Here is a 12985-nt window from a genome sequence, read left to right as displayed (position 1 = left end):
ATTTTCTCTTTACAAACCTTCTACAGATAGAAAGACACAAAACGAGATAAAAACGAAGCAAATCCGTTGAGCCGTTCTTGAGTGATGCGATAACACACGAACAGCAATTCATTTTTATGTATAAAGATTAGGGCTGGGAACTTCATCCGGATTTTTCTACTATCCGGATAAACCGAATATTCGAATATCCGGATACCTAAATGAAAAATCCGGTTACTCTGGAAGCTAAGATAATATTCGGCTATCCGAATATCCGGATTTTTCGTTATCAAAACGATACTTTCATTTCCCAATACCTGGCGCTCATAAATTTGTAGTAACAAGTTTTCTATTTCTACGCACAAAATTGTTTGTATAAATTTTAAAATTTCCTAAATTCTACTTTATAATTTCAAAGGCTTCTACAAACGAATTAAAAAGTTCAACAAACAAATATATGCGTATAGAAAACTTGCTACTTCATATGCATGACCGCTTGGTATTGGCAAATTAAAGTATCGTTTCGTAAAAATGAAAAATAAAATAAAATTGACCGCGAGAGGTTTTTCATGGCTTTAAAATATCATGGATGGAATAATGAAAGCTGTTACGATACTCTTGGTCATGGTGAATGCTTTACCAAATTGTAGCATTTCTAAAATTGATGACAAGAATAGTGCCATTTGTTTATATTGTGACAAAACGATACAAAACAAAAGGTCAACTTCAAGTCCGTCAAGAGCTTATTCACTCTATCGTGTGCATAATTGAATTCACGAATATTATTAGTCTTTTGTTGATTTTTTTGGATATCTGAAAATACGAATATTAACCGGATCTTCGTAAATCCGGATATCCGAATACTAGCAAAAGCGAATATTAACCGGATATCCATACTATCCGGATTTTATTCGTGTCAACGGACAATCCGCATGGATATCCGGATATGCGAATGTGCGGATAGTCCCAGCCCTAATAAAGATATCTTTCAACTTTGTAACGGACTTTCCTGAGTGCTGGGCGTAGCTCTCGGTCGTCCAGGGTCCTGTAAGGAGTAAACACCCTATCTCCTCAAGAAATTAGAACACACTCGCTTCAAGTTTACAGCCTCTTTATTCGCTATACTCTCGCTATATCTACTCTCTAAAGTATAGAACTAGAGTAGGTTTAAACCCTACAGCTAGCACCAGTCTCAGTGGTTAAAGCCCACTTCTAATAACTCTCAGGCCGCCGGAAAGAGGTCAGGAAACTCTTTAACCGGGCAAAACGGACTGGGAACTGGGACGACTACTTGTCAGCCCTAACCATCTACAACAAAGAGATTCGCGAAGCCAAGAGAAATAGTTTCAGGAGATTCTGTGAAGGCATCAGCTCCACTCCGGAAGCGGCCAGATTACACAGAGCATTAGCTAGAGGCACAGTTGAAAGCCATATGACAATAAAACAACCAGATGGAAGCTACTCCCGAAGTGAGGAGGAGAGGGCTCTGGCTCTACTAACAACCCACTTCCCAGGAGCATTGCCTCCAGTAGCAGAAGACAGCGACGTTTCCTATAGACCCGCTGCGGAAGACTGGGGGACAGCAAGGCGTCTGTTCACCCGGTCATCTGTGCGATGGGCTATTAACTCGTTCGAGCCCTACAAGACCCCTGGGGTAGACGGTCTATGGCCGATTCTACTCCAGAAAGAACTGGATCTCCTAACCCCGATCCTAACCAATGTCATGCGGGAAAGTCTGGCACTGGCATATCTCCCACAACTGTGGAGAAGGGCCAATGTCAAATTTATACCCAAAATCGGCAAAAAAGACTACTCAGAGGCGAAATCCTTTCTCCCGATCAGCCTAACATCGTTTGTTCTAAAGGCGATGGAGAAAATCCTAGACAACCACATCAGAACCACCACCCTGGTTTCGCTACCGTTACACCATGGGCAACATGCCTATCGGGCCGGTAGGTCAACGGACACTGCGCTGTTCCAGTTCCAGTCAGGCCAATAGCTACATATGGAGCGGTGGCATGGTCCGAGAGGACCACACTCAACACAGTGAGAGCATCGCTCTCTAGGCTCTAGCGGTTGGCGTGCACATGTATAACGGGGGCCATGCGCACCTGCCCCACCGCAGCCCTGGAGGTCATTTTGGACCTGACGCCACTGCACATAGTTATAGAGCAGATCGCCAAAAAAGCCATCCTCAACTTCTTGAAGGAGGGCATTGGCAGAGGGAAAGTGATCTCGAGCCGATTGGGAGATGAAATTAGATCTAAGATCCCTATCTCCCAGCTCAACAGAGATGACATGAGTACAACGACAATCTTTGAGAAGAAATTCAGGATCGAACTACGCACAAGGCGACCTGGAATGAGACAATCTTAGAAAACACCTTCAGGGCTCACACCCAAAGGTGGTTCACAGATGGCTCAAAAACCGACGAAGGGATAGGAGCTGGAATATCTGGCCCTAGGGCTAAGATCTCCATCCCCCTGGGAAACTACCCCAGTATATTTCAAGCGGAGGTTTACGCCATAAGTGTTTGCGCGGAAACGATTCTGCAGAGACAAGCAAGACTGCAGCATATAGTTATCTGCAGCGATAGTCAGGCCGCATTAAAAGCCATATCCTCGTGTGAGATTAAATCACGAGTGGTATGGGAATGTGTAGCGAGATTAAACACCCTGGGGGAAAACCACACACTACAACTGGTGTGGGTCCCGGGCCACAAAGGCATACAGGGAAACGAGGAGGCTGACAGACTAGCAAAAGAGGCCGCAGCCACTCGACCCATAGGCCCTGAACCCTTCCTTGCAGTGGGGCCTCATATAATCAAGGAGGAGTTAAGAGGGCCCGTGTTGCGCTGCTCGGTCGCAGACTTCAATTGCGACGCCCCCCACCACCACCACAGGGCGGCAATCTCCTCAGCAGCACACACAGCCAACGGCGGCAAGAACATACACTTCACTCACACCCCACATCACGACACGTCTCCCGAACCACATAAAGCTCCTTCACTTCAACTGTAACGGGCTACAGAGCAAGATTGAGGAGATAACCGTCTTCATGTGTCGGCATGGTATATTAATAGCTGCGGTCCAAGAGACGAAGTTGCACAGTTGCGCCGGGTACAACGTGCACCGTCGAGATCGCGAGCGAGATAATGGTGGTGGCTTAGCGTTCATCACGCACCACACCGTGCAGTATCGTCTTATCGAAGCAGACATCGACCGCAGGGATACCACCCTAGAATGTCAGGGCATCGCTATCCGGTCAGGCGATGTCGAGCTCGAAATATTTAACATATACATACCCCCTGTCACCTGCTGCCCGGCAGGATATCACCCTGATATAGGTGCGCTCCTCAGAGGTGAAAACCGAATGGTAGTAGGTGACTTTAATGCGCACCACGATCTTTGGCACTCAAGCCTGTCAAACGATCGTAGGGGAACAGACTTGGCTGAGCAGATAGACGATTCGACATTCTGCACAATGAACGATGACGCACCCACCAGGATTATGGGTAACTGCAGTAGCTCGCCAGACATCACAATAGTCAGCGCTGGTCTGATAAACAGCATAACGTGGCGACCTGTGCTGACTCTAGCATCAGACCATCTACCCATAGTCATCTCGATTGATAAACCAACCGACTTTGCCTCCGCCAAACACCGGACCTATATCAACTTTTCTAAAGCTGATTGGAAAGGTTACGCGGAGTTTACCGAAAACACCTTCGCAGCGCTCCCCACACCAACCGACGTCCATCTCGGTGAACGTAAGTTCCGCAGGGCTATCACTGCTGCTGCAGCTCGCTTCATACCGGCAGGATGTATATCGGACCCACGTCCAAACTTCCCTGCCGAAGCGGCTGTTCTAGCTGATGAGCGTGATAGCCTTCGTCAGGCCGATCCCGGAGATCCCCGTATCAGGGATCTCAACGCGGAGATTCGGCAACTTGTAAACGTACATAAGCGGAAGAAGTGGGAGGAGCACCTGAAGACTTGTAATTTCACCTCGGGTGTGAGCAAGCTTTGGTCAACCGTGAGGTCATTGTCTAATCCGACGAAGCACGACGACAGAGTCGAAATTTCCTTCGGCGACCATGCTTCGTCGGACCCGGAGCGATGCGCGAGCTATTTTAGCCGGCAGTTCATACTGCATCCTCCGGTGGACAAAGCCAAGCGTCGAGTGACCAGAAGGCTGCACAAACTGCCAACAACTTGTGCCCCCCTTGCTTTCACTTGCGGTGAAGTTCAGGTGGCCATCGGGAAGGCGAAAGCCTCCAAAGCCATGGGTCCCGACGGAATATGTATGCTGATGCTGAAAAATTTGGGTCCTGCGGGGGTAGCGTACCTAACGGAGGTCCTCAACTTGTCAATGGCCACTCTCATCATCCCAGACATCTGGAAGGTGGGGAGAGTGGTCCCACTGCTCAAACCGAGGATACCCGCCAACAAAGGAGATCCGTATCGTCCGATTACACTCCTTTCCCCGGTAGCGAAGACACTCGAGGCCTTGCTACTCCCGTACTTCACAAACCACCTGACCCCAGCGAAGCATCAGCATGGTTTCCGTAAAGTGCACAGTACAACAGCAGCACTTAACGCCATAAACACTCAGATAACTCGTGGCCTTAACCGCAACCGTCCCTGTGAGAGAACGATTCTAGTAGCGTTGGACTTGTCAAAGGCATTTGACACCGTCTGCCATTCCACGCTACTAGAAGATATAGAGGCCTCCTCTCTCCCACAGAGGCTCAAACGGTGGTCGGCAAATTATCTGAGTGGTCGACACTCTCCGGTAATATTTAGAGACAAAACGAGTAAGCAGCGAAAAATAAAACAGGGGTGGTGTCCTTTCCCCGCTACTGTTTAACTTTTATATTTCAAAGCTCCCTCAACCTCAAAAGCGGGTTTTCAATGCCAGTTTAGCAAAATTCGTCGGTTAACAACCGATTGTTTACCAGGCGATGGCCACCGGTTAGCTGCTCACCGATCAAAAAGTGACATCTGACTGCTGTCAAAAATATCCAAAATAAATGTATTGTAATTTACACGCATATTTTTATAGTTATGGAACATATCGAGCCCTAACCGCCAAAATAACGTAAGCGACATTTATTTTAAAATTTTCTTTTGGATGCAGAAATATTCCTAGAGCATTTAGGTGCTCTTTTTTTTACGCCGACTCCGAACGGCGATTGTATTTTTATGAGAAGCTGTTTTTCATGGCAGAAATACACTCGGAGGTTTGCCAAGGCCTGCCGAGGGACGACCACTGTTAAGAAAATACCTTTTCTCTATATTTGCGATGTTGCTTTGACCAGGGTTTGAACCAGAGTGCTGCGGAGTGGAAGCGCGCACTGCTTACCACTACACCACAGCGGCCAGTATATTAAAATGCCAAAAAACAGTGCAGAATTGGAAATTGGTAATCGTAGTTTTCATCAGATTGCAAATTTCCCAAAAGTCGTTGGATGTATAGACTGCATCCATGTGAAGATGTTGTTGTTGTTGTTGTCGTAGCGGCTACAACAACCCCACCCAGATCGGTTGGTATTTCAGTCGTTGTCGTCAAGTTCCACTAACGGCAGCCCTAGGAAGCGTGCAGCTCCTATTGGGTTGGTCGACAAGGATACAGCCGTTAGGGTTGTCGGGTTTTCCGGGCATGCGAAGAGATGTTTCAAATCATGTCAGATAGGAGTTTAACCTGCTGCAGTAGCCAGAGCGGAGTTGGGCTGACGGGTCCAGAGGTTGCTTGATGAACCTCTGGACTTCGTCCGTCAGTTCATATTGATTGCTCGTGACGTGCATAGGCGAGGGCTCCTCTGCAAGCAGCTGTCTGTTTGGGTGGCCACTTCTGTGGCTCCCGATCAGGAACTGCTTGCAGGGCATTATGTTGTGCTCCTTTATGGGGAGCATTTGTGCCTCGTCGTGGAGATGATGTTCGGGCGACATCAGGAGGCATCCTGTCGCTGTCCTGAGTGCGGTGTTCTGTACAGTCTGTAGCTTCGTCCACTGCGTCCTACTAGTCCCCGGCGACCACACTGGCTCTGCGTAGCTTAAAACCGGCCGGCCTATTGCCTTGTATGTTACCAGCAACGTTTCTTTGTCTATGCCCCAAGTACTGCCGGCTAGCGACTTGAGGACCTTGTTGCGGCTCTGTACTTCATTGACAACAGTGGTTGCGTGCGCAGAGAAGGAGAGCAGGCTGTCGAATGTTTTTTTTTTTTTAGATGGGCGCTTACACATATATTAGTGTTTGGCCGAGCTTCTCCTCCGATTTGTGGCGTGCGCCTTGATGTTGTCACACAAAGCGGAGGGACCTACAGTTTTACGCCGACTCCGAACGGCACAATCGAGACTGCCTCTGGTGGTTGAGGGAGCTTTGAAATGTAAAAGTTAAACAGTAGCGGGGAAAGGACACCACCCTGTGGAACCCCCTGTTTTATTTTTCTGAGTTTACTCGATTTGTCTCTAAACATTACCGACGAGTGTCGACCACTCAGATAATTTGCCGACCACCGTTTGAGCCTCTGTGGGAGAGAGGAAGCCTCTATATCTTCTAGTAGCGTGGAATGGCAGACGGTGTCAAACGCCTTTGACAAGTCCAACGCTACTAGAATCGTTGTCTCACAGGGACGGTTTCGGTTAAGGCCACGAGTTATCTGACTGTTTATGGCGTTAAGTGCTGTTGTCGTACTGTGCACTTTACGGAAACCATACTGATGCTTCGCTGGGGTCAAGTGGTTTGTGAAATACGGGAGTAGTAGGGCGTCGAGTGTCTTCGCTACCGGGGAAAGGAGTGTTATCTGACGATAAGAATCTCCTATGTTGGCAGGTTTCCCCGCTTTGAGCAGTGGGACCACTCTCCCCACCTTCCAGATGTCTGGGATGATGAGAGTGGCCATAGACAAATTGGAGACCTCCGTTAGGTACGCTACCCCGCTTATGTACGTTTACTAGTTGCCGAATCTCCGCGTTGAGATCCCTCATACGGGGATCTCCAGAATCGGCCTGACGAAGTTTGGACGTGGGTTCGCTATACATCCTGCCGGTATGAAGCGAGCTGCAGCAGCAGTGACAGCCCTGCGAAACTTACGTTCACCGAGATGGACGTCGGTTGGTGTGGGAAGCGCAGTGAAGGTGTTTTCAGTAAAATCCGCGTAACCTTTCTAATCAGCTTTAGAGAAGTTAATATAGGTCGGTGTTTAGCGGAGGCAAAGTCGGTTGGTTTATCTATCGAGATGACTATGGGTAGGTGGTCTGATACTAAAGTCAGCATAGGTTGTTGTTGTTGTTGTTGTTGTTGTAGCAGCTACAACAACCCCGCTCAGGTCGGTTGGTATCTCAGTCGTTGTCGTCAAGTTCCACTAACGGCAGCCCTAGGAAGCATGCAGCTTCTGCGGGGTTGGTCCACAGGGACAAGGCCGTTAGGGTTGTCGGGTTTTCCGGGCATGGGAAGAGATGTTTCGAGTCATGTGGGGTCTCTCCGCATGCCGGACACTCATTTGGCACATCCTCATTCAATCTACTCAGGTAGGAGTTTAACTTGCTGCAGTAGCCGGAGCGAAGTTGTGCTAGTGTAGTTCGCGTCTCCCGAGGCAGATGAAGCTCCGTCGCGTCTGTGTCCGGGGGCGGTATGTCTAGAACGGCATTCACAGGTCTAGAGTCTACATAACTCGAGACTGACTCCCAGTGAATGCCGTTCAGGGCCAGTCGATAAGCTGTCGGGTCCAGAGGTTGCTTGATGAACCTCTGGACTTCGTCCGTCAGTTCATATAGATGCCTCCTGACGTGCCTAGGCGACGGCTCCTCTGCAAGCAGCTGTCTGTTTGGGTGGCCACTTCTGTGGCTCCCGACCAGCAACTGCTTGCAGAGCATGATGTTATGCTCCATTACGGGGAGCATTTGCGCCTCGCCGTGAAGATAGTGTTCGGGCGACATCAGGAGGCATTCTGTCGCTGTCCTGAGTGCGGTGTTCTGTGCAGTCTGTAGCTTCGTCCACTGCGTCCTACTAGTCCCCGGCGACCACACTGGCGCTGCGTAGTTCAAAACTGGCCGGCCTATTGCCTTGTATGTTGCCAGCAGCGTTTCTTTGTCTTTGCCCCAAGTATTGCCGGCTAGCGACTTGAGGACCTTGTTGCGGCTCTGTACTTTATTGACAATAGCGGTTGCGTGCGCAGAGATGGAGAGCAGGCTGTCGAATGTTACTCCGAGTATTTTGGGGTTATTCACCGTCGGAATTGGTGTGTCATCGACGTGAATCTTCAGCGGTAGCCTGACCTCCTTCGTCCAGGTTGTGAACAGGGTCGCGGAGGATTTCGTAGTGGAGAGGGCTAGACACTTTGCAGTGAAGAAGCGAGAAAGTTCGGAGAGATACCCGTTTACTTTCGAACACAGGTCATCAATTCCATTCCCAGTCGCCATGATCGAGCAATCGTCGGCATAAGAGACAATCGAGACTCCCTCTGGTGGTTGAGGGCGCTTTGAAATGTAAAAGTTAAACAGTAGCGGGGAAAGGACACCACCCTGCGGAACCCCCTGTTTTATTTTTCTGTTTGCTCGTTTTGTCTCTAAACATTACCGACGAATGTCGACCACTCAGATAATTTGCCGACCACCGTTTGAGCCTCTGTGGGAGAGAGGTGGCCTCTATATCTTCTAGTAGCGTGGAATAGCAGACGGTGTTAAACGCCTTTGGTGTATTGTTGATGCTGGCTGTATATTTCAAATAGCTCATGTAAATCTTTATATTTTATGAAATATTTTGGCGAAAGTCTTAACATATAGTAAAATTTACAACTCCGATGGAAAAACAGTGCCAATTTTTTATGAAGAGTGATGCTCTCGAATATACATATATATATGTACATATTTATGTATATTACAAATCCATATGTATATCTATGTAGATAAGATATAGTCTAGTGATAGAAAATAAAAGAAGGTATGCATCATACAAAATTTATGTTAGGCTTTTAATATTACATACAGTTGTCCACAAAATAATAGGCGTAAGGTATGAACCCTGGCAAACTATCACAACTTGTACTCTTTATCGATAGTTGTATCATGGAATGAACTATGGGTATATCTTCATAAAAAATAAAATCAAATTTTTAAGCAAAGTTTAAATTTTCAGAGAGAGCAGGGAAAAATTCAATTAAATGTCATCCCAATTTTTTATTTTCTCAATCTGAATTTTTAGAAAATGTTTGAGTATGCAGTTTTTTATCCAATACAATCTTAATCTGGTGAAGTGCAAATCTCAACCGCCTAAAAAATCGCGTTGATTTTTAATATTTTTTTGTTGATGGCTTTTGCGGCTTTTTCATAGGACAAATGCAATTTATAAAATATCACGGTATACACTTTTATAGCTTGCATGTATGTTGAATGCATATAATAACACTCCTGTTTTTACAGCGTTTTTTCTTTTATAAAATCAACACTTCGATGAATAATGAAAACTTGTAATAAATTTAATTTTTAATGTTATCGAAAACCTGATTCTGGATAGGAAAATTATCCCTCCAGTCACTGCGAGCATTATTAATTTTTGCAATACCTGTTGTTTTTGGTAAGCCTTTTCTTTGTGATATCCATGTCAATAGATGTTTCATTCTGTTCATTAGAAGTCGCGATTGCTAAACTAGACTGCTTATGGAAAACACTTAAAAGCAACTTTTCCCATTGTGCCTGAGAAGCTCCAGTAAAAAAATCTGTCTTCCGACGTAAGAAACTGGCAACCGTGTTTAAAAACTAAAGCAGAAAACATTAACAAAATTTTAGACATATATGTACATATAACTAGATTTCACCTGAGGTATCCCGTCTGTATGTTTTTCCGCTATAGCTAATAGCAATCCGTCGAATTTATCCTCTTCTTTAGACATCCTTGCATTAACGTGCTAAACTTACGTCTTTCAATATCCAAGTTGTTTGAAATAGAACTGGGTTACAAATATCGATTTATCAAAATATCGATATTTTGCAGAAAATATCCAAGAACGATAGAATACAAGATTGCGCATTCCCGCAGAGACATTTGCGGCAACGGGTAAACAAAGAATTTGGCGAAGAACAGAGTTAACGGTTGTGAATTTGCAATGAGAAAACGTGTTTTCTTTACAATTCACCAATTTTTCAAGCCATCTTATAGCAAATTAAGCACAACGTTAACAAAAATTATACAACCACTCTTGAAATCTGTTCAAAAGAATAGAAAGAATTTTGTGTTTGAATTGCAGGTGCCGGAAAAGTGATAATATCTTGTCGCATCGCATGTTTTCCTGCAGAAAGTGGTCGATGCTTGCTTACCTCCGATTTTAATTTGTAAATTGTGGTATTTCAACGTTTTCAACTTAACATGTCGTGTTTAAAAGTGGTGCTTTCAATTGTATGTGGGGTGGTGTTGCTGTTTGAGAACTGTGAAGCTGTGGAAGCTTTTGACAAATCTCCAAAGGACCAAAAGGAAAAATCAACTAAGTTGCCGCCTTGTAAATCATGCACTGTGCTTGTGGAATCATTTAATTTGGTGAGTACGTTGCAGTAATAACAAATTTGTGTCGCATTAATATCAACTTTGGGAAAATTTTAGTAGACGGACGGCAAATTCTAGAAAAAGGGGTGATGAGAGGGGGTAGAATAGGACCCCCTGATTTCAAAAATATCCCCTTTTTTTCTAGCAACCCTATAGTTCTTATATAATTTATTGTTAAAGTTTTCATATAAACGATGAATAAAATAGCAAAATAACATACAACTTAGTGCTACCAGACTGGAATTTTGAATAATAAAAGCGGATTTTTAATTCGGAATTGTTACTTAGTAAAATTATTATTTCTGTGTTGCCGATGAAGGGGGGGCTGAACACATTTTGCAGAGAACACCTTTCTGCGTAGGCTGCCTTAGGCCGCACTTAGGGATTATAACCCTCAGGCAGTAGAATTCTCCTTTCTGTTTTGCGAAGAAAAGGAGCTGAACACGTTTTGCAGAGAACACCTTTCTGCGTAGGCGCCCTTCGGCCGCACTTAGGGATTATAACCCTCAGGCAGTAGAATTCTCCTTTCTGTTTTACGAAGAAAAGGAGCTGAACACCTTTTGCAGAGAACACCTTTCTGCGTAGGCGGCCTTCGGCCGCACTTAGGGATTATAACCCTCAGGCAGTAGAATTCTCCTTTCTGTTTTGCAAACCAACCTGGTGTATTGGTGTGTGTCGCGTCAGTCTCAGCAAAATAGTCTTGCATCAACAACCAGAGCTCAGTACGTCATAGTTATTTTTCTTCTCTGTTTTTGGAAGCTAATGCAATGAGGTATAGTTTTAATAAACATTTATTCGATTTGAAATTTTTACTACTATAGTCTTTATTTTGCAGTATATTATATACATATATTTGCAGTATATTATATTTTCATTGATCAACTTAGTTAAGTTTAACTATAACGAAGCAAAATGATGTGTAAAACCAAGTAATTGCTATTAAATCTAAGTAAAAAAATACACAATTTAAATGATAATTATTAAAAAGATACATGCATACATATATACGTTAAGAACATAAATATATATAGGATATACAATTTTAATGTCTTTGTCAACTTAATTGCGGCCCTGAAAAGGGCCTTTGTTGTTGTTGTTGTAGCAGCATACAAGCTCCCCAAAGGGTTTTTGGGGAGCGTTGCTAGAGTGACAGTCCTTGGCCAAATATAAATCTGGGTCGTTCCGGTTACGTAGACCCGACTGTCGTGGGAACGCTGAAAAGGGCCTCTTGTTGATTGGTATATATGTATTTATCTAAGCATAAAATTTTAATCTCTTTGTTAATTAATTGGCAGCCCTGAAAAGGGCCTTTGGATAAATCATATTACTTGCCTGCAAATAAATAAGTTTATATTTGTATAAAAGACGCTTGATGATTTTTTAAAACTAGGGACTTACGTAGCAGGCAAGTATTTTAATTTTAGGCGTCTGAAATACTGAGATCAGTGCGTGTGAAATGCGGACATTAATTCATGCTGCAAGTAAAGAATGGTTAATTTCTACAAATTTAAAAACGCTTTAGTTCAAAACTTACCACATGTTTGGTATTTTATGCAATACTTACGTTTCTATAATGGTACCATATGGATCGATCTAGGTCAGAGTTTTTTTTGGCTTTTCTTTTTCTTTTGTGGGCATTTTCAAACCTCTCTGAACTTGGCAGGACAACTTTTTCTCAAAGCAAAAATTCCTATCGCATAATTTGCCGTTAATTATCCGTAAATTATCCGTGAAAAGAATTATTTTGCCGCGGACATATCTTAAAAAATATCGCGTGCCCTGCTAACTTCCGTGGAAGTTAGCAGGGCACCTTCTGAAAACCAATAAAGGAAACCAGCTAAGCCCAAACTAACTATCTGATAATTTGCCGTAAATTATCCGTTGTTTATCCGTGAAAAGAATTATCTTGCCGCGGAAACATTTTAAAAAATATTGCGTGCCCTGCTAACTTCCGTGGAAGTTAGCAGGGCACCTTCTGAAAACCGATAAAGGAAACCAGCTAAACCCAAACTAACTATCTGATAACTTGCCGTAAATTATCCGTTGTTTATCCGTGAAAAGAATTATTTTGCCGCGGAAACATTTTAAAAAATATCGCGTGCCCTGCTAACTTCCGTGGAAGTTAGCAGGGCACCTTCTGAAAACCAATAAAGGAACCCAGCTAAACCCAAACTAACTATTTGATAATTTGCCGTAAATTATCCGTTGTTTATCCGTGAAAAGAATAATTTTGCCGCGGACATATTTCAAAAAATTTCGCGTGCCCTGCTAACTTCCATGCACCTTCTGGCAACCAATAAAGGAAACCAGCTAAATCCAAACTAACTATCTGATAATTTGCCGTAAATTATCCGTTGTTTATCCGTTAAAAGAATTATCTTGCCGCGGAAACATTTGAAAAAATATCGCGTGCCTTGCTAACTTCCGTGGAAGTTAGCAGGGCACCTTCTGAAAACCAATAAAGGAA

The 12985-nt window shown here is 44.3% G+C and overlaps 1 protein-coding gene across 1 annotated transcript in view; it reads right to left on the bottom strand.

Annotated features, from left to right (window-relative positions):
- LOC118750490 (nuclear migration protein nudC) overlaps positions 1-9935 on the bottom strand; it is a 31158-nt gene extending 21223 nt beyond the window's left edge. The window contains exons 1-2 of the mRNA XM_036485203.1: positions 9797-9935; positions 9544-9737 (exon numbers count right to left, since the gene is read on the bottom strand). Of these exons, the coding sequence (XP_036341096.1) occupies positions 9544-9737; positions 9797-9871 (269 nt within the window). The 5' untranslated portion in view covers positions 9872-9935. The remainder of the gene's footprint in view (positions 1-9543; positions 9738-9796) is intronic.
- Between the last annotated feature and the right edge of the window lie 3050 nt (positions 9936-12985).

Source organism: Rhagoletis pomonella, unplaced genomic scaffold, assembly GCF_013731165.1.
Source record: "Rhagoletis pomonella isolate Grant_MI unplaced genomic scaffold, Rhpom_1.0 Rhpom_scaffold_00267, whole genome shotgun sequence".
NCBI classification, from domain to species: domain Eukaryota; kingdom Metazoa; phylum Arthropoda; class Insecta; order Diptera; family Tephritidae; genus Rhagoletis; species Rhagoletis pomonella.
This window is presented reverse-complemented; position numbering and strand designations above follow the sequence as displayed.